Here is a 26399-nt window from a genome sequence, read left to right on the forward strand (position 1 = left end):
AATCACCATTATAAAATCTTAGCCATGGTGTTTCCATGTTCCATATTCTTTAGTATCTTTTTTTTTTTCTTTCTGAAATACTATAAAACATAATTAATGGTTAAACTCATGCTGTAGATTTTCAGCACCTTTTCTTTGACAAATAGGTCTTTATTTATCTTAGACATTCATTCCTTGAGTTATCCAAGATGTTGGCAGCCTGTGTCCATGGAGACAGCAAGGACAGAATGGCTGCAGGCTCTGACAATCTACCCTCTGAGTTGTCCAAGGGGCAAGTTGTCTCAATTTGTGGAATAGTATAACTCTGTTGTGGAGCTAAAGAGACAGAAACGAGTGAGGTCACTGGCTCAGAGGGTCATGGTAGCATCCGTGCCCATCAAATATTCAATATTCATGTTTTTTCTTGGTTACTGTGTGACAGGAAAGAATCAAAAAAGAGACAGATCTTGCTTGCAATTATTGAGATGTGCATTTAATGTGAGGGTTTGTCCTAAGTATGAATATGATGCTCTATCAGTTGCAAATGTAGGGGACCAGATGCTCGGCACAGTTGCACTTATGCATGAACATTTACTTTTGCGTTGGAGATATTCAGTACACAGTACACACAGTACACAATAACAAATGCACAAATGTTCTCACATAATGCTCAGAGACAACAACAACAACAACAACAACAACAACAACAACAACAACAACAGACAAACAGTGCTCCACCCAGCTTCTTATCACTATGGGTGGAGACTGATAAAGACAATGTGTGTGTGTGTGTGTGTGTGTGTGTGTGTGTGTGTGTGTGTGTGTGTGTGTGTGTGTGTGTGCGTGCGTGCATGTGTGTATGTGTGCGTGCGTGCGTGCGTGTGCGCGTGTGTGCGTGTGCACGTGCATGGGTGTCCTTTTGCATGCTCTTCTGTGACTGTGCAACTGCTGGGTACAGTGTCATGGCTGACTCTTCTGTCCTCAAGTTGACAATTCTGTTTGATTGACAGCTCCTGGGTGAAAACACAAATCCTGAGGCCATCTTTACACACACACACACACACACACACACACACACACACACACACACACACACACACACACACACACACACACACACACACACACACACAACTATATACAAAAACAAATACATGTTAAATGTTTAAAAAAAAAAAAAAGGACTTTGTAGGATAATTATAACATGTGAAGGTGTTCTCTTCATTACGGTTAGAAACGCTTTCCACACACACAATGTGATAGGCCTTATAAGTTTACAGGGCCAGCTCATGTGTCATGTGTCTGACTCCTGTGTCTATGTCCCATCCTCACAGCATACACAGACCCCAACGGCCTGTCACCACGGCAGATCAAAAGTGACAGCGATGACGACGACCTGCCAAACGTGACCTTGGACAGTGTTAATGAGACCGGCTCCACTGCGCTGTCTATAGCCCGCGCCGTACAAGAGTGAGTATCACTATTTTTACGTGTGTGTGCAGGAAATCTACACACTGACTTTTTCTTCTCTCTGAAAGCTTAAAAGTAAACCTATTTCTGTCTAGAGTTTTAATTTGGTTCATCCTTACAACAAGAACATGTTCAGAAATTGTGGCTTTGATCTTTACGTTCCTTACTCTTGACTGGCTGAGTTTCAATTTGTTCCACTGATATCATATAATCAGAATTGGAGAAAGTGAATTTTTGCAAACAAACTTTGCTTCACATCATTACTCAATCTAATAGTAAATAATTACATCAAAGTGTTGTGGTTTATCAAAATGAGTAGCACCTCGCAGTTACTCGGCAACCAAAAATGAAAAAAAAAAAAACATAAACATGAAAGGAGAATATAATATCCGTGTTCATAAAAACAATGGAAGGAGTTTATTTACAAAAATATTCCAACACCTCAGGATATGTGGAGATCTCAATTAGGGGCTTTTATTTTGAAGATCTAATCTGCTTTAGTGGACTTAGTTCTAGTCAGGGTGGCTTTCAGGAACAATTTCCTTTCACTACAAATCATTATCTATCATACCAGCAAGATTTCCACTCCTAACATTTTAAACGTAAAGAAGAGCTACAGAGTACAGAGGTCTAAAACGATTCTCCTGATTCCCCTGGACCTGAGCATCATTATAAAACCTACTGTAAGGCTCAGCATTGTGCATTTCTGTGCGTTTTTGTAACATCTCTTCCACATTCGCATGTATGAGCGTGGGTGTGCATCTATATGCCTGTATGCATATTGCTCAGACATACTTTATGCCCTGTTCGACCTGCAGACATCAACCCCTGTGGTGCCAGTCCATCTGTGTTGAAATGAAAAGGCTTCCTCTCCAGTGGATGACAGCTTATAGTGTTTTGATGAGAAGCAGGAAATCAGATGCAGAGAAGCATTTGGCTCGGCCCTACCTTCCTTCTCTGTTGCCCATAAACCCAGGGCAGTCATAACTACCAGCCAGGCCAGACTCAAGTTAATACCCATATGACTTGTATTTAAACTAACTGTGAGAAAAGTATTCCAGGACTCTGTGAGAATCCTGCTAATGATGTAGCGACATTAACAAGGCCGACACTGACAGTGGCCCAACCTCAACACACTTGTGTTTTGGTGCTAAATCTCCAGGGTTGACATTGTGTACAAGACATTGTGTTGTTTGTTTGTGCACTGTTGGCTGTGTGAACGTCTACAGCAATTAAACTAAATGAGTTGTTGTAGTGGCACTGTACAACACAGTATGGTAAAAGAAAAATATTGCTCTGCTTCTTCAGCCGTACAAGTAGAGGTTGCCATGTTTCAGAAACACACACACACAAAGACACACACTCACTGGAGGATTCGGGTTTCGGTGCAGGTTATTGAAAGGGACAGGCGTGCCCCTGAGTGCCACACGTGGGCACCGGGTGGTCAGAGGAGAACAGAGGTTGGCAGGACCCAACCTTTCACTGCCCAAGCTTTCACTATGGCGATAAATCACCAGCCAGGCTTAGCAATGCCCTGCCAGGGCCTGCCCACACACTCACTTCTCTGTGTGCAAAGTGCAGACTGTGCTGTGTGGAAACTGTGCACTCCGTGTATGTGATTGTGCACGTGGGGAAAAAAAGTATTCGTGCACGTCTCTTAAGTATTCATCCTCCGGTGTATGTGTTGTTTGGTACTGTATGCATGCACGTGTTTCTGCACAGTGGACAGAACAGCTGGTTCCAGAAGGAGGTCAGCCATTGTCAACAGGCACACAGACTTGCATGTTTGTCTGTGAAAAACAAAGCAGTCTGTAGTCTTCTTGAGTTACACGCCGATTTGGCCACAGAGAGGGAGAATGTGCATCCTGTATTGACACAACACATGCACTCTATGGACATCTGCAGTGCAACAGAAGCCGACTCATAAACATGCCGGTCCACTGTGTTGCTATATTTCTTTTCTTTTCATTTAAATGTGTACTCTGTGAGGAGGAGCGGCTTTATATAATTTGGCACCACATTTCCACAAGCAGTCATCTAGAGAGCCTCAGAGAGGAGAAGGGCGGAGGATGGGACTGCCTGCAGCTTCCAATCCAGGTATCCATATATAAATAAATGAGTGAAAGGAGAGAGTTAGATTGAGTGTGTGTGTGTGTGTGTGTGTGTGTGTGTGTGTGTGTGTGTGTGTGTGTGTGTGTGTGTGTGTGTGCGTGTGCGTGTGTGTATCATGTGCTTCTTGGGCAGCCTCCTCCATATTCATGCGTTTCCCTGGGGACCGGTGGATAGGCTATTGTGGGTGAGTACGGGTGAAAGAGAGGAAGACTGAGAGAGAGAGAGGAGTGTGTGTGTGTGTGTGTGTGTGTGTGTGTGTGTGCGTGTGCGTGTGCGTGTGCGTGTGCGTGCTGGGGGCGGGGGCTTATGTTGGAAGGGTTGTCTCTGCTGAAGTCTGGCTGGTCCCCAAGGACCCGGGGGCCACGGAGCAGAGCAGGTGGAGGGGGAGGGGGAGGGTGGGAGAGGTGAGGGGTAGTATCCTCGGACAGGTACAGGAATGCCCAGTGGGCAGTCTTCCAGTGCACACAGAAGCTCACACATCCCCTTTTCCTGTTTTCTTGATAATTCCACCATTACCGCTGGTCTGTTTAAGAAGCAGGCAGCGCTGTTGCTGCGACGAGGCCGATGTTACGACCCCGCTGCCGGTTGAGAAGTTAGAAAAATATGTATTGTGTTTGTTTGGTGGGAAATCCCTGTTGCAGGTGACACACATTAAAATGCCCCTTCCCCCCCCAACATACACACCCTCCCCCCCTGCTCTCTGTCTTTCTGTCTTTGCTTACGAGCAGGGAAAAAAGGGGAAACAAAGGAACTAAAGCAGGTCAACTCTGTTTGAAATTGTTCTCAGCTGTACTTCCTATTTCTCTGAGCTGCTTTGGGATACACTAACAGACACATTCATGTCAGTACAGCCATACTGCTGTGGTGACTCAGGGTTCAAGGCAGAATGACTGAGCTTACCTCTGGGCTCTATATGACAATATAGAACAAATCCATTGTCATACAGAAACTACAGTAAAGCCAAGATATGGCATGAAAAACCTAAAGAGATCTTTTTGTATTGTGTTATAACACCATGAAGATATTCCACTTTGATAGGAGGAAAACTCCTTAACTCAACATTTGTCATAAATATTCAAAGAGCTCCTTAATGTGTTGTCGTGTAAACAGCTGTGAGTGCATATATATATATATATATATATACATATATATACACTAAATGGCAACTTATATTGCACGTTGCATCTTTCTGGAGCTAAGCAGAGCCAAAGAGGAGCAAGAACATCTTTAAACTGCAGTTAAAAAAACATGAAAATGATGAAGATGTGTAAAGATGTTTCACATGACATCAGCAACATGGTAAATGTTAAAACTGATGCTTGCATTTAGAAGTATAACTAATGATTATTTGTATTCATACATTAGTGTGTAATGAAAAATGTCCATCTCAGTTTTCTAGAGCCTAAACTGACATATTCATGTGTTTGAACCCAATAATTCCCTGTTGAAAGTGATATAAAAGACTGAAAATTCTCACTTTGGTGAATGTGAACACCAGCAAATATGAAGCATTTTTTTCTTGATAAACAACTAACAATTACTTGATTATCTAAATAGTCAGTAATAGCTTTTTGGCAGTCACAAGTGGATTAGTTGGATAAAACTTCAGAATCAGGATTAGATTCACTGCCAAGTAAATTGTCACCTGTAAGGAATTTGTTTTGGTTATTTTGGTGCTGAATAATCAATCATTCCAACCCTACTTACCTTCATTAAAGCTTGCAGTCGTTCAGGCGTTCAGTTACTTGATTTTATTTGCCATATTTCATCATTCATCCTGTTGTATTCTTTTACTTTTATGGTTATATTTCAATGACTCTTACTTTTGTGCTACGACCTGATTTCCTCTGGGTGGACTCACAAGTTTACCACTGTTTTCCTTTGTTTCAGTGGTGAGCGCTGGTGTGTAACGACTGCTCTTCCATGAGGGCCGCAGCATTTTTACGAATACCCACAATGCCTATAAATACCGCTAATTGATTAAACCAGAAATCTGTCACTGAGCTCTTGAAACGGAGCCGTAATGACGACAAACTTATCACCAGCGGTGGAAAAGCAGCTAGACAGAATTAAAGAAATTAATTTATGATGCTGCTTGTTCTTTGTTTTAGAAGCTGTTGTACTCAGACCTTCCTAAATTATATCATAATCATGAAGTCACTTCATGGATGAAGTCAGAATGTAAACATCCGCCTCATCTGCTCGATGTCTGAGCTCAGAGTCTTTCCACTGGCTCTCCTCTTCACTTTCCTAAGCACACACACACACACACACACACATACGCACGCACGCACGCACGCACGCACACACACACACACACACACACACACACACACACACACACACACACACACACACACACACACACAGACCTACAGTACATCAGACGCTAGATGCTCATCTACATTTCTCTTTTAGATTAGTAGATGGCCCAGTAATTACATCAATCACTTTCTGAATACACCTCTTTGTTTAAAATTTCAATTTTGACATCATGTTGCAGTGCGGTATTTTCTGAGCTCAGAGACAGAGAGAGAGCTACAGAGAGAGAAATGAGAGGGGAGTTGAAGTTCACTTCATATCTGACCCATGCGCTCATTTCCTGTACAGCTTCAGATTGGCAGTAAGCCAAGAGTAACAGGTGATCTGTATGTTTGTGTGTTTTTCTGTGTTTCAGTGTATTTATGTAGCCTGTGTGTAGCTACAGTGTGTGTGTGTGTGTGTGTGCGTGTGTGTCTTGATTGTAAGCGTATACTAAATCTGAGTCTGACAAATTGTGCTTTGGTAAAAAGGCAGAGAGGGAGGAAGTGGTTTTGTGTGTGGTGGAGACAGTTCACTGAGGGGCCTGTCTGGCAGCCCTGGCTACTCTTGCAAATCCCTCTAACATGATCGTGGCTGCTCCGCCTCCTTCCTCTTTCCCCTCTTCTTCTGCACCCGCTTTACCTGTTTCTCAGTATCCACAGCAGAGACTTCACCATCACTGTGAGAGCCCCGTTAAATATATCCCTCAGATATTACTCCTCCCCTTCAGTAAACAGAGATCTTCTTGTTTTCTGTCTCTACCGTATCTCCCTTTTCTTGCCAATTTGCTGGGTGTGTGCAGCAGTCATGTGTTTATTCCTGCGTAAAAAGGTGCTCAGTGTTGCACAGTCAACACTCACGGGGGTGAGACATGAATTTCTGACCATGTACCACAACCTGTCAACTCTTCTTCGGCATTCTTGGACTTCTTTTTTTGTTTGTGTGTTTGTGTACATTATAGTCTGAAAACTCATGTATGACTACAATGCAACTACACACGCAAACACTGGCAGACATGCATGTAAAACCACACGCGCACACACACACACACACACACACACACACACACACACACACACACACACACACACACACATACACACATACACACACACACACACCCACCCACCCTGAGTCTCAGGGCTTCGCTTCGAGCAGTGACAAATTATATAATCAACAGTGATATTGACTTCTTATTGGAGAGGAAATGTCATGCCAAAATGTATTGATGACCACAATAACCGAGCAGTCATTAACCTCTCTGGGCAGCATTGACAAAATAAAACTCCTTTATCCCCCCCACTTTTGATTAATGAAAGTATTGGAGCAATAACAATACCAGCCTTCTTACCTCATCTACTTCCTCAGAGGCATTTTACAGCAGAGTTGTACTGCCACCTGCTGGTAAGGCTACTGTTCTGCTACCTTTGAAAGGTACCAGTCTGTACACTCTACCATCTACTTTAAAGGTCACTGATATTTTGCAGTTAGTTCTAAAAGTAAACAAGACATCAACAGACTTAATGGTTTTTGGCAACAATACATTCTTATATGATACTTATGCAGTTTGAGGTCAAATACAATGGTGTTTTCTTTAAAAAAAAAAAAAAAAAAAATCGAATTTGGTTACACACACTTCTCATTATAGTGTTCACATTTTCTCAACACTGCACGGTTAATCTCCATCCTAAATACACCAATGTGACCAAAACAACTCATTTGTCTTTCATCAAAAGCTAAAACAGCCACTCATAACACAATAACTCTAACAACTGGTGTTATTACAGTATGTGTCAAGTAGTTTTGAAGTCGTTTTTATTTAATTACCTTTATTTTTGCATAAATTCATATTGTGCAACAAAATAAATGAAACAATGGAATCGCTTTAGTGCCCAGATTGTGCTATGGTACATTATACAGTGTGTTAAACAAATACGTCCAAAATTATACCAGATGCTTCAGCGGTCTTTGTTTTCCAAATCAGCTGCATACTGTAATTTTGAAATTAACCATTACAAATTCAAAAATGGGCGTGCTAGGCATAGGTGTAGTGCTGCCGGAGAGAACCAGAAGGATGCTCCAACATTTTTACTACAAGTGAGGAAATAAAATGTTAACAGCTCTCTTTAGTCATCTACCGTTTGCCCTGTTAAAGTTACTGCCACTGGCATTATTACAAACTCAGAAACCCTTCATTTCTTCACATTATTCTCTTGTTGAGTTTATTCAATGAAAGTGATTAAGATATCAAGGCTACAATTTTGTCTTTTGTATGTAAACTTGCTAACACTCTGGTTACACAATCTCAGAAACGTGCCGAAACTTAACAGTGCATGCCCATGTGTGCGCTTGCAACACAAGTGCTAACAAATAACACTACACCCTTTGTCTTAAGGTATTATTCCGTATCGGTTTATAACAGAGTGGTGTTGGGGGAAAAAATCACCACAGTCTAATAATGCTTTCATGTGGATTCTTGTCGTCCTCTCTCCTGCAGTTCCATGTCCCCGTTCAGTATTGACAGCATACGGCGCCCCCGGAGGTCAGAGTCACCCGATTCCAAAAAGAGAAGAATCCACAGATGTGACTTTGAGGGCTGCAATAAGGTGTACACCAAAAGCTCACATTTAAAAGCACACCGGAGGACGCATACAGGTCAGTCAAGTCTCAGTTTGCATGCTATCATGCTTTAATTGTATTTTGCTACAATTTGATGCCTGATCCGGTCTAAAAAGGATGACATTTACATTCTCAGAAAGTCTCTCTATTTGTGTGACCCAGTGTCATGGGCTTGCAAATGTGTGAGCCAGCTAATATTGTGCTTAGGCCACATTGAAAACCACTTTAGAGTGATTTTGAAGACTGCTAAAACAAGACTAAGACCAGAGACATTTTAATAACAAATCAAATATCAGAAAAAGACAATAAAGAGCATATAACTCATTGCAAAGGAAAAAAAACAACCTCACCGTACCATGCATCTTTCAGCACCCTTATGATCAATACCTATGAATTGATTAATTTGTATTCAGACATACAGTATGTAGATGATTTTACACACTGATTTCAGCTGTAATAAAAATGTCAATAAATTGAATGATTTTCATAAATCAGGAGTGTAAGAGAAAGATCAATCATTTAACATCAGCTGCATCTCAATCAAAACAGCTCCAAATTGTGAGAAAGTTCTCATTAGAGTCCATTTACAACTGTCCCTGGGTGGTCATAATCTGATCATCAGTAATATCCACTAAAGTCTCACAAGATTGCTCTCACGCTCCCTCTCACTCATTTAGCAGATACTGTGGCATGTAATCACTTCTGTCCTTTTTTGTCACCAGCTCAAACTCAGATACACACAAAGAAACATTTTGATGCCACCTCATTAAGACTGAATTGTCTGTAGCATGAGTTTATTTCATGAGAAGTGCTAAAAAGATTACTGGAATCATCTTTCTCTAATTGTTATGGAGAGAGACTGTATTTACGGCTGCCCAGAGGCCTTTCTGATGGCTCGTCGTCTGCTCTAACTAAAAGTGGTGAGCTGTTAACTCACTGGCACAACATTTTAGTAGCCTATCATACAAGAAATGCCTTAGTATTACAGTAAATTGAAATAGCCAGGGTGCCAGTCAGCACACACTTGTTTTTTTCCTCTGGCATCATTAAAAGTGAAACAGACATTTTATGCAGGGTACTGCTGTTGTGCTGCAGCATATTGCCTTAAAAGACCACACCAAGTGGTTCAGCGAATTTGCAACAAATCATGCACTTTACATGCACTTTCATGTCACCTTACAACACAGCTGATCATTTTGCAGACCATGCTGCGGATATGAATGCATTTTTTGTTTCATGTCAACCATACATCTAGTTTATAAAAATATTTAAACATATTAGCATATTCTTAAAACTTGCTTGTATTTTCAAAGTGGACAATAACTTCCCTCACAGAAACAAAACACGGGTTTCCCATGTTTTCCACCCGGGATATATATGATCACATGTATGGCACATGTTTACCACATGTTGCAACATATGATAATGAAGAATAATGACCGAGTGTGTTTTCTTCCTCTGCAGGGGAAAAGCCATATAAATGCACCTGGGACGGTTGCACCTGGAAGTTCGCCCGCTCTGATGAGCTGACGAGGCATTACAGAAAACACACAGGCGTGAAGCCCTTCAAGTGTGCAGACTGTGACCGCAGCTTCTCCAGATCTGACCACTTGGCCCTGCACCGACGGAGACACATGCTGGTGTGAATCAGACGGAGAGCGATAAAGAGAGAGGTCAATGGAAAAAAAACACACGCACACACAAACACACACACACACTGACACACACTCACAGACAGGCAGCCGGGGGAGCGGGATCTCCCTGTGAATGTTTTTCAGCTGGCCTGGACGCGCACACACACACACACACACACACACACACACACACACACACACACACACACACACACACACACACACACACACACACACTCACCACATGCACATATAAACGCACACACTCTCATCCTTCATAAGGAGAGAAGACGGAGATTGAGAAAAAGGATGGACGAAGGTGCACAGGGCCTGCAGAGCACAAAACAGGGTCACTTCTGGATCCTCTTTGGGTTGGAAGGAAAAGACGGCAGGATCTTTTATTGTCATTGTTTGGAGTATAATAGGGAACTGTCTTTTACAGCACTGTTCATAAATGTTTCACTTTGATTTTTAAGATGAACTCGCACTCTTTATTTGGACAAAAAAATATATATATAATGCCATTGCAACTGTCTTTTTATTTTTTTTTTTTGGTATCTTTCTTTTCATTACTGTTCAAATGGCTGCTTTTCCAGCATTCATAATGTGAAAGACCCCATTGTAAGGAGTGGATTTCCTGTGTGCGCAGGAAGAAGTTAGGCCTGGACCGGCACGTAGTTTGAGTTACAGGCAGTATTTGTTTCACTGTGCCTCCGTGAGTCGAATTTGTGACCAGCAGAGGGCACCGTTTAATCACAGAAGGTTTCCTTTTCCTCCCGGAGGCATCCCAAGCTAAAAAAGAAGGCTGGACTTTCACCTTTCCTGCAGCCAGCAAACAGGAAGCAACTTGAACTTAAAAAGCCACAACCTGAATGGATCAACCTCATCAGCACATTTCACTCTTTCAGTTACACAACGCTTTATTTTAAATAATGGAAAACTGGACATTCACATCATCACACCAGCAAAGAAACACACCACTTAGGATCTCACTTACACGGCCGGAAAACCCGCAAATTTTATCAGTACTACTCCTTATGTTGAGCCTCTTGAAAGCATTTTCTTAAAAAAAGAAATCTTTGGTGGATTTTGAGCTGTGATTAGCAATCAGTAAAGTGCAATCTTGAAGGAGAAATATACTTTCAGTATAACAATGTTTTGTTTATTGAATCTTGCTTTCTTTTCTTTTCTTTTTTTTATGCCTGCTTATTGCTTCTGTTTGACTCAGAAAAATACAAACCCCTCATGTACAGTGAACTTTGAAACAATCAGAGGAGATTTTCCAGTATGTGAAGAAAAAAAAAATAGAGGCACCTTACAGACTCATGCTTTCACTCTATCCCGAGCTATCTGTTTTACACCATTCAAATCTGTGTTTTCTCAGCTGTGTTTAACAGAAAAAAAGGAAATTGTGCTGTGGTTTTAGGACACAGCGCAGCAGCACATGACCATAAGCTGACATTAGTGTTACAGGGATAGTGTGGTACCTGATATACAATACTGAAGAGCAATATATTCTGAACAAAGTGACAAGAAGGAACCTCCACCTCCTCTTTGTTCTGTTTGCTGATGTCAATATCTGAGTTTCTCACTCTGCACCACAGCTCCCTCTGTTCCCGACTGCTTTTTGTAGCTCCAAGCTCTAATCTGTTATGTCTCAGCTGGGGATTTACTCCATATTTTATTTTACTTGTCTCAAACACAGAAAGTCACTTGAAATGTTCTCACCTCAGACTAGATATATGTCAAGATTATTATCAGATTTACTTGTGATTTGGTTAGTTAAATGCTGAAAAACGCAGAAGTTGCACACACACAGATATTAAAAATACACACACACACACACACACACACATACTTAGACAGATATATTATGTTTTCACAGTGAGACAGCACATTTTAGATGCGGTAAAAAGCAGAAATGTCTCCTGGAGAACATCACTTAACATTAATCAGGAAATTCAATTAAAAGTATATTTTTATAGTCGTAATACCAGACATTTTTGCAAGTATTTCCACTGCTCTTTATGCTGTGTAAAAGCTTCAGAGATAAACCCCGAGTATCAGGCCAACTGATGTTATTCGATAGTGCTGCCAAATGCATTTATTGGACCGAAGCCAGTAAAATGAAACGGTAACCTTTTTGATTATGGTACCTTGAAATCCATACCCTCACACACTAATGTACACACAGACGCGCACACACACACACACACACACACACACACACACACACACACACACACACACACACACACACACACACACACACACACACACACACACACACACACACACACACACGCACGCACGCACTCGGATTCAACATTCTCGCTTTCAGTAAAAGTAGCCAAGTCCAGGAAGCAATTCCAACACATGCACTTCAATGTATGTGACATCCCTTTTTATGGAACGGAGAATGGTAATGTTCTGTTATCATTATTTATGTATCTTGTTTGTGCACATGTCATTATGCCCACTTGTATTATCATTTTGGCAAAAAGCATATCAGCACCTTGTTTGTTTGTTAGGAGGATTTTTCAAATAATTTTATTTCAGATGTCGATTTATAAACGAATAATCATCCTCGTATTTTATCATCCATATAATGTATTAGAACATTTTATGATTGAGGGGCACTTCGTCATTGCATTTAACTCTTTCTCTTCTGTAAAAAGGATCTTTTGAAATGTTGTAATATATGTGATAGTGAAGATAAAACTTATTACAAAGTTCTACAGCCTGTATATACATTGGAAAAATAGGGCTTTTGATGAGTAGATGCAGGAAATACATTTATACATGTAAAGTCTTTTTCAGAGACTGTAATTTATCTAATTTGATATACAGTTAAATGGGGCTAATGGTATTCATCATGTAAATTATCATATGTGATGTTTGCTTCTTTTTTTTTTTTGGTTTGTGGTTCAACAAGTTCACGATCAAATCATTTTTATTCCCAAGGCTGAACCAGTGTTTGCTATAATCAACAAATTATTTATATACATTGACCGTATTAAGGTACTCGATTCCCTGTGTTGCTATTTTGCTATACCCGGACAAGAAATTATACCGATCAAGCACATATCAACAACACATGTACTCTTGTATTCAGTATATGATGTTGCATGCCTTAATACACCAGTTTTTGGAAAATTCAATTAGACTTGAAGATGGTGTTTCCACAGGACAGGGTGTATTGTATTTCCCTTCAGCATCTCTTTCCTCATTTTAAAGCATAATTTTGTTACGGTAACCAGGGTCAAAGTTATGCAATAATAATGATGTAGTGCCTCATATCACAAACTTGTAATACCAACTGCTCTGTGCAGAGTTTCGATTTCAACACGTGTGCTTCAATTAATAAATTTCAAATGAGAAACCAAGAAGTTTGGGAAAAAAAAAACAACAAACAAAGCACAGACAACATTATGCAAGTCAGACCTCTAATGTTGAACTTTCTTTTCGCACTGAGCCTTATACCATTGTGTCAAATGCAGCATCCTCCCATAACACTTTACCAGGCTGTTTATAGCACACATTATTACTTTGCTTGCAATAAGTCACCTCCTCCAAGGGGAACAAAACTGAGTTACAAAGGCCTCTGGATGTTTCAGCTTCAGCACATCATTCAACACAGTGATTCCATGGAAGATATTAAGTAATCCTACTCACAGGAAAAACAAATTCTGTGGCTGGGATTCCTTCAGTTGAGTGATGCCTTTGTTAATGAATACTGATCTTACACTTTCTATTGGTTCAATATATATTTTACTTTCTGTGTAACATCTGCTTTTGATTTCCTGGTTTTGAAAATTTAAGTAGTGAAGCCAATGCCTATGTTTCAAGTTTGCTGATATTACGTACAGTAATCGTTGTTCCTGTATTTATGTAAAGTGAGTGTAGTGTAAATATATTCAGATCTTTTCATTCTTACCGTAAAAAAAAAAAAAGAAAAAAGAAATGTGATATTGCTCAGCATCGCTTCAAAAGGGAGATTCTGCTCATGGAATTCCACATCTGTAAAAGAAATTTTTAATCCTGATATTTTTCAAAACTTCAAGAACAGGTGTCCTTTTTTTCTGTTACACTTTTCTTTTCTCCAAGAGTTGTTTAAGTATCCAGTCAGTGTTTTTGCCTTTTTCTCTGTATTTTTCATATGGATGGAGCTGTGAAATTAAAATAAGTTCAAACATATACATGTATATTAATATGAATGGAGGCATGAAGGTTAATAAAGTTGCATTTTGTATGTAACAGACTGGGATGGAGCTAGTTGCTATCTATGACTGAGATGGATGGTATGTGGTTTCGATGTCGCTCAGACATGTGAGTACTGTACTCACATTCACAGGCATTCAGAAACCCAATCTTGGTATTAGGAAAGTCACTTTAAATCATGGCTCATGTACAACACAGTAGTTTGTACACAAAGTACATCTGATCACCACAGGAAGACAACAAAATCTTGAAATATGTTTCTATTTTCTTCATTTAAAATGCTATAATTGGTACCTGAATATCATTGCACAGACATACAAGAAACACAGTATCATACTGCTTTGTTGTTGTTATCCGGTACGAACAGAGAGTAGCATTTTACGACCTAGTATGCACTCAGCATGTTCCGAGAACATGTTACACTTAGAAGAAAATACCGTGAACATCCTGTTCTGTACTCCATTATAACTGGATCTGGATGAATGTTTCTGTCAGCCAGCAAAGGATTCAGATGATTACAATCAATTCCCCACCCCACTAAGCATTTTAGTGTGCAGTATATCACCTGCAGGATTGATCACTCACTGGAGTTTAGACTGTGTAGCTTGTTCCGTACAGTAAGGTTTTTTTTTAGTTTTTTTTTTTTTAAAGTAAGCAAGTGTGATCCCTACAGAGAAGCTCCTCTGCACTCAGGACAAGCTCAGACTTCTCCTGCGGTGTGGAAAGCTTCTCCTGGAACCTCTCGTCAGCACCTTTGCTATGACTCATGTCGAGCACACTTTCCAACGACTGAAAACCAAGACGGAGACATTCTGTTTTGTTTTGACACAGAATTGTTAATGAGAAATTACTTTAGTAAGGGTGTGCTCCTGGCTAAATACTGAATTCCAGAGAAGAAAGCTGAGGAACTTGAACCAAAAAGATGATCTAACACTGGGAGATGTGGAGGAGGAATACATTTCATGGATCAGATATGAATGTAAAACTGCCGCTTTGAAATTTTGCAGATATTCCTCTTAAATATCTGTTCTGTTCTCTTGATTCCCCGTTTCAATGAATTGACTGAGTGATGCCTGTAAACGAGCATTTTCAATCAGAACCTGCTTATGAATAAATCTATTCACAAGATTTGAAGTGTGTAGCTTAAAAATGTGACTACAAATCTAGAAATTTTTTTTTTTTTTTAGTGAGCCCTGACATCTGAAATCTTTTTTTAATCTACTGTATTTTGTCTTTTTAATCTATTTTCATATAAAAAAAGCATCGTTTCGCGATCAGTAATTAACTCTACATCAATACCACTTATAACAAAAGATTATCGTGTCAAGATGTAAATAATAAAATGTCTCAAAGGAGTGAGATTCCTACTGTGCTCAAGAAACCTTTACAAAGCATAGAACTGATGCAGGACATTACTGTCTTTTACAATATAAGCAAATCTATTCAAGAAAAAAATTACATGGAAACAAAAGTTATATATTTAAGAATACTCACATACACTTTCGTGTGTGTGAGTATTCTTTTGTGTGTGTGAGTATTTTTTGTAAAAAAAATCATACAATCAAAAAGATATGTTCAACACAAAACTTTTATTCGCACTGTGAGGGTCACATGGCTCCATTGGACACATCATCAATATAGGCTACATGTTTTTTGTTAAGCTTTGACACCAAATATTGTATACACATCAATAATTTAACAGCAATAACTCACTGGCACATATTCCACTGAGCTGCTGCTTTGGCTGGATAAAGTGGAAACATTGTAGACTGTAACAATATTCTGTGATTCTGTCCGTCTTGGACTTTGTCAATGAAAAACACAAATAATTTAATTTTTTAAAAAAGGTTTAAAATCTTTGTACACCCCTAAAACAATCAATTGATTGTATCCTTAAACAGCAGATACAAAATATATACATCTTAAATTACAGAAACTTTCAAAATCAATTTTGTTCATTCATATTCAAATTAGAAATAAATTTGGTCATGTTATTGAGATTGATATATTGTGGAAATGAAGAGGAAGAGCCAACATCATTACAGCAGAATACCTGATAAAGGAACATTGTCCCAACGGGGCAGCTTTGTTTTTCATTTACCCAAACAAGCAGTTAAAGGCACATGTGGAGAGTCATCAAAGAAACCATCAACTTTCACAGATGTTCAGACAGAAAAAAAATATTAAATAAAATCTTAAGAGTCTTAATTTACAACCAGAACAAAGACGAGATGATCAAGTCTTAACTTGTACATCAAGAGAAAAAGAAACTGTGATGTCATGCTCTCAAAGTTGTTGTAAATTATGTTTGAGCACTTTCCATCCTCTCTATAAAATGAGATATTGCTGCGGGACTGAAGTTAACAGGGGACAAAACCAGCTAACCGCTCAGTAACTGCATGAAATCATGCAGTGTTAGAAGTCTTGAAATAAAAATGCACCATTTGGATTGATCTCCAGCACCTGCCTGAAGGACAGTTAACACTGTCTGTAACTACCATATCTATATTTAACTATAGGAGCATAGGACATTCTTAGTGCTGCTGTCCAAATGAATAGTCCATTCATACCTCACTCCCGATGTCCTCCTTTTATTTCACTGTAATGGTCCAGATTTCATTTTTAAAGGAACCCATAAATCTGGCAGTGTTAAAGTCATGCTGTGAGCACGTCACTCACCACATGGGTCGCAAACAGTGCTCATCCTAAAAATCGTTCCTCCGAGGAAATCTGCAACTTCAACTAACTGCTGTTACCTTTCATATTAAACACGTACTCAATCCATCCGTTGACCTGCTGGCTAAAACAACATTCACTTCCTTCCAGTTAATAGTATACAAACTTACTATATCTGCGCTTACAGCACATCCGTTTGCTGTTTCACTATATGAAATAAATGGCCTTTCAACACAGTGTCGATATGATCTGTACAATCAGAACTTAAATATAAAATTGATATCTGAAAATAAAGGCCTAAAAAGATCTTTCATTATTACATGTGGCTGAACATTTTTGCCCCGGTATTGAGGCATTTGTGTGGAAATCAAATAAGGCAACAGTAATATTTAATCTTTTCAGAATAAAAGAAACAACTAGTGGTGAGCCAGCACTGCCAAAAAAAAATCTCCACTTGTGATTGAGTGGAATAATCCACAGTTTTTAATATGTTTCTTTGCTGATATGTATGTGGCAGTACTTTGTCCATGTTTACTGAAAAATAAAGAGATTTGTTTGTGGGAGGGGGTTTCTAGCTCTGGTGTCTCTTCATGTGCAGGGCCAGGTGGTCGGAGCGGGAGAAACAGCGGTTACACACTCCGCACTGGAAAGGCTTTGCCCCGGTGTGTTTCCTGAAATGGCGCGTCAGCTCATCAGAGCGAGCGAAGCGCCACTCACATCCCTCCCAGGAGCACTGGTACGGCTTCTCACCTTCAGGACAAAGACATTTCAAAATGAAGCTGACGCACAACACATTTTTTTTTTCTTTCTTTTTTTTTTTTTTTTTTTAATGAATTTCCCTCTATAAATCTCATTATTTAACAGAATACAGAATATATTACAGATCAAATGAGTAATTAAGAAGTTTTGACGATGAAAAAAACGGATACTGCGCCTCAACTGTGAGCCATAAATCACAGCGTGTCCTGTCTCCCTTTACGAGAGCTGCAGGGTTTATGCGATTTGACAGCAGTGAGATGTGGGCCAGGTCTGTCAGCAGACAGAATGCATCTGCATGCCAAGTACATGTTTCTGCCTGGCAACACTTTCACCCCAAAATAAGAAGTGCAACGCAAGCAATTTTACCTGTGTGGGTCCGCAGGTGGGCTTTCAAATGAGAGGACTTTGTGTACACTTTCTTGCACCCTAAAAAAAGAGAGAGCTCATTAAGTACCTGCATGTTATATATAAAAAAAAAAGAAAAAAAAAAAAGAAAGGATGTTTTCGTTTCGATGTTGCTAAACTCAACTTTATCATTGTTGTGCAGACCAACAGAGGCCTTACCTGGGACGTTACAGTGGTGAATCCTCCGTCTCTCCAGATCAGGATTATTCCGCCGATTGTACTTAAATGGAGCCGACTGGGCCAACACTGGGGACAGCGGGCCGACGCGCGGTGTCGTCTGACAGGCGTCGGGCTTGAACGCTGGGCTTTGCGCAAATCCGACAGTGGAATTTTGGTCTTGGTTTTGGATTGGAGCTACGCTGGAAGTTTGTCCGAGATCAATGGAATTATGGGTGTGAAAAGTTAACTTGGAGGCGATGCTGGCTTCGTAGGAAGGAGGCGGGGAGAGGTTGTGGAGGAGCTCTTTGCCCCGGTCTGGACTTGGGGGTTCAGAGTTTGGCGGAGACGGTGGCAGATAGGTTGGTCTCAGCTGATGGCCTACGTGTCGATTAAATGGAAAGGATTCATTCTGAGAGCTGCTTGTGGGTTTAGAGGAATTCTGCACTGGGCCTACCTGAATGTTCCCAATGGGAAGACTTAATGGGGCTACGGGCACAGAGTTCACCTGCGATCCATGAACAAACTGCTCCAAGTCAGAGTTCAAAAGCTGGAAGAGGGAAACGTCCTGAAAATCTGGCACTTCCTGTTTGATGAAAAAGTTACCACTGGCAGTGTCGGCTGCGCTAAAAACACCTGGGTATTCTGGGACAGCTGGTGGCGCTCCGTTGGCCTGGCAGGTGGGCTGCATCAGGGAGTGCGGAGGCTCCGTTTTGATCTGTCTCATAGTCCTGCAGAGGCCCGGGTGCAGGTATGTGACGTCAGGAAGGAGCAGGCTCATGTTGACGCTGTAAGGGGAGGCGAAGTCCTCGGCGTAAGGAGGCTCTAGCGCCAGCGTGCTGTCCCTGCACAGCATTTTGCAGTTTACTACGTCTTGTGGGTGCGGACACAAGTAGTTGTCCATCTCGGATTTAACCTGGGAAGCAAAAGAGAGGGAAATGATCAGGTCACTCTGTTTTTGGATTTTAATGGAATGATGGAAAATCACAAAGGTTCAGTAATTGATTCAGCCCATAAAAGAGCCTCATTCTGAGACATTATTTCTTTCAAATCTTTCCAATGAAAAAGCAGTATTTAGATTCAAAGTCAGCCCTGATTTTATTATGCACTCAGTGCTTTAGTTGCATTTTCACTTTGACTTTGTAAAAACATAAAATTCCAGGACCAGCTACTTAATGCAAAACCCCGACCAGAACTAATCAACACTGAGCTGATGCTAGGGCTTCACAAGGCTGACAACAACAAAACTATCTGGGGTGAATACATTTGGGGATGCATTTGGGGCCTACGTGTGTGTGTGTGTGTGTGTGTGTGTGTGTGTGTGTGTGTGTGTGTGTGTGTGTGTGTACACCCCCCACATCAAAGACACCCCCCCCCACCCCGCTCCCACCCCTCCCCCTTGACAAGCAGCAGACGCCCTTCTGAAACGCTCCAGCCTGAGCTGTTTCGAAATACATGGCTGAAATTAGAACATCCAGTTGCTCTGCAGCGCTATGCATCATCTTCCTCACAAGTTTTTCAGCAGCGGGTGCAACGCTTCACATCCCAATCATGCCCTGCTTTTCCGATTCACCCTACGGTCCACTGTGAATGTCAGCACCAACACAGACGTGCAGAGCTCAGAATGGGACAGGAGCCGTAATCCCAGGCCTTTACTTTCATTATCAGGCTCACATATTTAAATGCAAACAGCATGTTTTGATTTAAACACGCAACATACAATATTCCTACGTCAAAACCCGAGGACATCACTGATGCTGTGAGGCAGAAGCAAAAAGAAAAATGCAATCTCCTACCAAATTATAATCATGAAAGGAGGAAGTTCCCGGGATGGCATCCCTCGTGTTACAGAGCACTTGTCCATGATCTTCACCTCTCAGACCGTCGGCTGTCAGTGGTGCGGTGGTTTTATGGAGAAACTGCGCGTCCTGCCCGGGAGCAAGCCAAACATTATTCCTTACGGCAGCGGCCATAAAAGCAGAGATACTGTCTTAACTATCCGGAATCTTTGACAAATAAATTCCGCATATGTGTTGTTTTGTTTCCATACAATCTGTACGAGCAAAGCGGCAGCTGTCAAACGCTCATTCTAGTCCCTATTTTGCGCTGGCTTGTCAAATTACGCAACTGCGTGATATCAGCGCGTCTGCAGGGCGGGGCTGAACATGCACAAAATAAACAGGACAAGCAGGCGAGCCGGGATACACCTATGAATACTGTGGTTGTAGGATGAGGTGAAAATGGCTGAGGGGAGAAATAGCACCAAAGAGTCGATGGTGTCAGGTGTTTAAATGAGCAGTTAATTCACAGCTTTAGAAATAAAGTGAGTCACCGGTTGAGTCAGTGCAGTATTCATCAGGGTCATGTTAAACGGGCTCTGTGGCTTCTTCAATTCTCTTAGACTTGTGATTTGTTCAAACTGGAAAAAAAAAAAAAAAAAAAAAAAAACTTGAATTCAATGCAAAACAGTTTCAAATTTCAAAGACAATTCAGTCCTTTTTTAGCTCTAAGACATCTATTCAAACTGATAAGTTCTCTGTCTATCACCTGCGAACTGTGAGTCATGTTAGTGCAATTTTTTTTCCTATCCTTTTCTGAAGCATGTTCTGATTTTTTTTTTTTTTTTTTAGGAGAATCCGGCACGCCTGGATCCTGGTCTGGCATGTTAAAAACGCCACTGCAGTGCAGCTGTCTGTCAGGACTGCATACTTGATGCCAACATTCCTGAGCCAGCAACGAAGCCTGCGCACAGACACACATACTGACAGGGGATGTTTCCATCAAAATAGCGCAGCATTTCATTCAAATACATATAGTTCCATTCACATGGGATGATCTAGTGAACTTCCCCGTAGGTGTTTGAGCTTTGTCCTAAAAACTATTCAATTTGCATCTCACTTTTTCCTCTTTACACACCTTTTGATGTCACCTTAACTTTGACATATGATGTTTTTTTGGTTCTTTATATCCTTAAATTTAACCAGGCTTTGAATAAACACAAACCCAACCTCAAGCCCTCTTGAATTCACAGTAACAGCAGCTTTATACCTCAGCTTAACAAAACAGAATTGACTTGTCAGGAGTGTTTTCTTTTTTACTTTTTTCCCACACAGGTGTATGATGCATTAGCTTGCTTTATGTCAATGACGGTGCCAGTGCAACATGTTGGAACTGGAAATACAGGTGTGCCACAACATTGGCACAAATGAAGAAAAGGCTAAGCGACATTTAATTGAATAAAAAAATTAAAAAAACGCAGTGTTTGTGTATGGATTTCTTTTTTTTATGTGACATTTACTGCCACTCCCATCCACATCTGACTTCAGGCAGTTCTTGTCCTCTTATTAAAATGTTGTAACTACACCCATATTGTGGGCTTGACTGAACATGAACATTATATTTGAGTATCACTGAGGTTAGATAAGGTCACAGTATGTGAAAACTAAGCATATTGAAAAAAAAAACTGTTCAGCAGCTATATAAAACAATATTTTCCCATTTTACACAGACAAATATTCACTTATGCAATTTATTTCGGATTTGCTGTTTTCAAAGATCCTCAGCTGTGTTTTTTTATGACTGAGGATGACATGCAAAGTCCAAGGTTTTATAAATCTGCAAAAAAAAAATTTAAAAAAATCTTATGACCTTCCATTAACTGTAATTTGTTTTGATTATCAACTCATTTAACTGTTGTATTTTTTTATGTCCTCGTTATTATTTGATGTTTGTTACATTTTGATTGTGCGAGGAAGTTATTAAGAATGCCAGGACGTTTATACATCTAATCTGAATAAGTCTTTCCCAGGAAAATGTTCACTCATATTTTCTCATGATGCAGTACAAAGAAAAAAGAACAAGAAAAAAGAAAATTTAGAAACATATTCAAATGACTGCTGATCATCCAATTGGGAGCTGACTGATTGCCTGTCATGTGCTGACCTTTCAAAGTGCAATTTAAATCCATGGATGTCTCAGCTCCAAGAGGAGCAACTGTCATTCTTGGCCGTGGCTCTTCCTGTACGGCGAATGTGAGCCGAGCCCTCCTCCATATCCCCCCGTATTAAAACCTCACAATATGCCCAACAACTGCACAGCGGAGGAGAGAGAATGCACGGTATGTGCTTACAGCATCACAACTCCTCTCTCCTCTCACATGGACTAATATGGCCAAGCCAAGAGGGCATTGGACAATAAACACATGCACCACGTTGCCACTGTAGGCACTGGTTTTTTTTTTCTTTTTCTTTCTTTGAAAGCACAAAATAACTTACAACTTACTTTGTGTGCTTTGTTTGTAAAATTCATCTGACCTGTGTGTAATTGTGTGTGTTCTTAGTTTTGCCTGCCTATGAATAATCTCAAATGTTATGGCATTTGTAACACAAGAAATACAAACAAATCTTAGTTATGCTCTATATTTAGTCATCTTCAAGCAGGTGCTTGGCACTCCCACCAGAGGGCAATGGTCAGCTGCAGTTGAATTTCTTTCTTCATTTGTGCATTTCCACGGTGTCGCTCTGTACTCCTAAACCATCAGAGTAAAACTGTTTTGTGAGCTTCCCAGTTTTATGTGGCGTATAATTACCCTCCATATAGCCAGTGAGTGTAAACAGCAATGAGATGCTATTTTATGCAACAAATTGACACTATCATTTTGAGCCACTAATTTTCAAAGTAAGATTTTGTTACATTGCTGTGAACTTGTGGATGACGAAAGTTCATTTTAAAACGCTGATTACTTTCATTGTAAATTAAAGACTTGATTAATGAAATGACACCAGGACAATCTTTTCTTTTTTTTTTTTTTTTAAACCTGCATAATGCATATTTTCTTGGACTTTCTATATTCTCTTTAAGACATCACGGATGCACTCAGCATTAATTCTTTTGATGTCATCTTTACAAAGCCTGCTCTTGAAAAAATATTAAATCAATAATTTGGTCTTTAGCTGTATTGTTCTGTCTCAAGTTTGGCTGTGTTACAAGCTTGGCTTGTTGACTCTCGACAGCATTTATCTGATCTGACACAGTTTCATTAGGCATTAGTAATCATTTCCATATAGCACACAACATTAGAGTACTCCTGTTTGTAAAACAGCAGATGAGGCTAATGCCGTCCTCTGGGGAGAAATTCAATATAATTCGTTAATTAAATGGAATAATTTAATTACAGTAACTTAGAAAGCATTCATCAATATAATTGTTTCTGGAGCCGCAATTATAATTGAGGTTTAAGTGAAAACAAGTCCGTTTCTAATGTTGGTAATGTGCTGACATAGTTCTCCCACCCTCCATTTGTTCCTCTCTCTGATCTTCCACCATGCCGTTTCTCCACAGTGTTTTCGTTTGATAGCCAGCCATACCACATCAGCAAGACCAAAACATTTATTACAGCCATTTAATTTAACCTCTCTACAGGCACAGACAAGAAGACAGAGATGATAGCACAGCCGCACTGAAAGAGTCTCGCTGTTCAGCTTCTAATCTGATCCTCTCTGTTGCCCTTTCATAAAGACACCAGAGTATTACCCCGACTCCAAACATACCTCTGCCATTTAAACTGTCTTAGATTTCACCACAAAGACGGCCAAATAGAGTCCAATTCATTCTTCAGGGCCCAAATAATAAAACATAATTTTAGTCTAATCTGCCTAAAGAATGTCCTCTGTTTGAAGTTGACAGTGCTCTATCTTCTGGGAGGAATAATTGCCTTTTGAGTACAGCAGGAGAGGCCTCTGAGGTAAGCCTGTCGAGAGTCTGCACCTTACAGGTGTGTCCTTGGACAGACAACCTCTCCGTTGTTCTGGAGAGAGCGAGAGGGAGAAAGAGAGGGGGAGTGAGCCAGACTGAAAGAATTCATCTGCCCGTTGAAACTTTACAAGGCACCGGCGGAGCAGCAGCAGCACTCTGCATTCTCACATCACTGTGTGGCCAGAGTGAAGCGAACAAAGAGACACTGATCTCCAGTAATTCCTCCTGTCTGATACAGCTGACAAATTCTTGTCATTAAAGTTTTATCATGTTGTCGGGCTGGTTTGTGAAATTGACCTGCTTGTAATCTGTTTAATTTGGACGACTGCGTAGTGACAAAGTTACTGACAGTTATTGTCTTGAAATGTAAACGACACTCCTCATATAGTGAGGGCTTTGTGTGTGTGTCCATACATCTGCCATTGAGATCCTGTGTGGCCAATTGATTATGAAGTTAAACATTAATTTCCCAATCATTTTGGTTAAAGTGTAGCTATTTATCAGTTACATAAGATAGCTGTTTTGGAGGCATCTTTCGAAGACAAACTGAATCTCTGCTTCATTTGTCAAACTTCCCCCTGATTTTTAATAGGGCCTATTAATTGAGCAGAGAAATCTGTCCCTCTCTGAACATGGCACTGAAAGCTGCTGAACAGCTGTCCCAGCTCTGGAGAATCATATGGAAGAATGCATTATCGGGCCTTGTTTGAATATTCCCTTAGATTTGGAATAATCAGGCAGCTATTCAGCAGTGAGATGGCCATGCACAGATGCCAAAGCACAGCTGAGGGAAGCACAACGGTGTAATGCCGCCGAAACACACACAAAACCAGCGGCATGAAAAACCTGAATAATGCAGGTGTGCTTTATTTCTGTACGGTGTGCTTATCATACATAATAGCAAGACACCTACTTTCAGTCCTTTTATCTCCCTTTTTTTTTTTTTTTCCCCCCTTTCGTCTTGCCTTGTTCAAGGTGATCCTAGCTTTGCATATGGCTGATTAATCTTATTGCACAGTAGCTAACATTGATCACAGAAATGATTAGAAATGCATTAGTCAGCAGACTGTTTGGAGTGGTTGGATTTAAGTGCTAGTGCCAAGCCATTTTCCATAGGTGTCCATGTTTTTAATTTTGTTATATAGAATTTTGCAAATGGATGCATGCATGCCGCCCAAATACAGCATCAAAGCTTTAATGCTTACAGACATAATTTAATCTCCTAGATGGCAAGCCTGATGGACTGTGTAGAGAAGGCATCCCTGCTAAATTCATTATGCTAAAAGTTGCTAGATCTCACTAGCTGATGAGAGAGAGAGAGAGAGAGAGAGCAGCATAACCCATGTTTGTATTTTGTGCTGTGTAAGAAATCCTGGCTCTGCATTGCATCATTACAGAAAGCAGAACTTTCATGAAATGAATAGGGTGAATGGTACGGACTTCTAACTGAAGTTTCTGTTACACCTGTAGGCTCTAATTTGATATTTATTACACATTTTTATTTGTTTAGTTGTGTTTGTCTTGTCACAAATAAAGAAATATTAGTAATCCAGAGCTCACATAATGACATACAGTCCATCTTATTAGTATTTGGACAGTGACATACTTTTGATTCTTGTCATGTTTTAAACAAATTAACTGACCACATTCATTTTGAAATAAAATAATCGATACTGCATAGAATTGACTTGAGTCGGTTTACATCAGCACAGAAAAAAATGTAGCTGCTTTTGGCTGTATGTGTCGGATCTTGTCTGGCAGAAAAGATGATATCATCCAGCGAGTTTTAATGCATTTGTCCAAATCTCAGCACATAGAATGCTCCTTCTTAACTCTGGATTCATCCTGCTGCTTCTGTCAGCAGTGAGATCATCAATAAATGCCAGTTCAGCTGAAAGCCATACATGCCCGAGCCATAACAGAATCACCACGTTTGACAGATGAGGTGGTAATGTTTTGGGTCATCAGGTGCTCCGTTTTTTTCTCCACACTTTCTTCTTTCATCATTTTGTTATTGGTGATTTTTGCTCCATGAGTCCATAGAACGTTTTACAGTCCTCCTAACTGTTACTGTTTTCTTTGCAAACAGTAACCTTTCTGTTTTTTGAGGCTCACCAGGGGTTTGTATCTTGTAGGGAATCCTCTGAGGTCTTGGTTATTAAATCTTCTCTCGATCGTTGGCCAGAAAACAGCTACTGCTGCATCCTGCAGAGAATTTATAAATTGCTCTGGGAAAAAAATAAATAAAAATATCTTCACCATGCAGATCATTGTCTGTTCAACACTAAATTGACATTTTCTACTCTTCCTATA

General features: G+C 40.2%; 2 protein-coding genes across 3 annotated transcripts in view; one reads left to right on the plus strand and one right to left on the minus strand.

Annotated features, from left to right (window-relative positions):
* The window catches only part of klf12b (Kruppel like factor 12b), a 41216-nt gene extending 26839 nt beyond the window's left edge, over positions 1 to 14377 (plus strand). For both annotated transcript variants that reach the window (XM_069154267.1, XM_069154266.1), the window contains exons 4-6: positions 1314 to 1449; positions 8360 to 8517; positions 9946 to 14377. In XM_069154267.1, coding sequence (XP_069010368.1) covers positions 1314 to 1449; positions 8360 to 8517; positions 9946 to 10127 — 476 coding nt within the window. In that variant the 3' untranslated portion in view covers positions 10128 to 14377. The remainder of the gene's footprint in view (positions 1 to 1313; positions 1450 to 8359; positions 8518 to 9945) is intronic.
* Positions 14378 to 15906: 1529 nt separating this feature from the next.
* On the minus strand, positions 15907 to 20446 carry klf5b (Kruppel like factor 5b). Its single transcript, XM_069154268.1, has 4 exons — positions 20129 to 20446; positions 18336 to 19248; positions 18138 to 18197; positions 15907 to 17762 (listed from the first exon to the last, which is right to left on the minus strand). The coding sequence occupies exons 1-4, from the start codon at positions 20303 to 20305 to the stop codon at positions 17584 to 17586; spliced, it is 1329 nt and encodes a 442-aa protein (XP_069010369.1). The 5' UTR covers positions 20306 to 20446; the 3' UTR covers positions 15907 to 17583.
* Positions 20447 to 26399: the final 5953 nt, after the last annotated feature.

The sequence above is a fragment of the Embiotoca jacksoni genome, unplaced genomic scaffold (genome assembly GCF_022577435.1).
Source record: "Embiotoca jacksoni isolate LCO1_2020_lvr unplaced genomic scaffold, fEmbJac1.0.p SCAF_2, whole genome shotgun sequence".
NCBI classification, from domain to species: Eukaryota; Metazoa; Chordata; class Actinopteri; family Embiotocidae; genus Embiotoca; species Embiotoca jacksoni.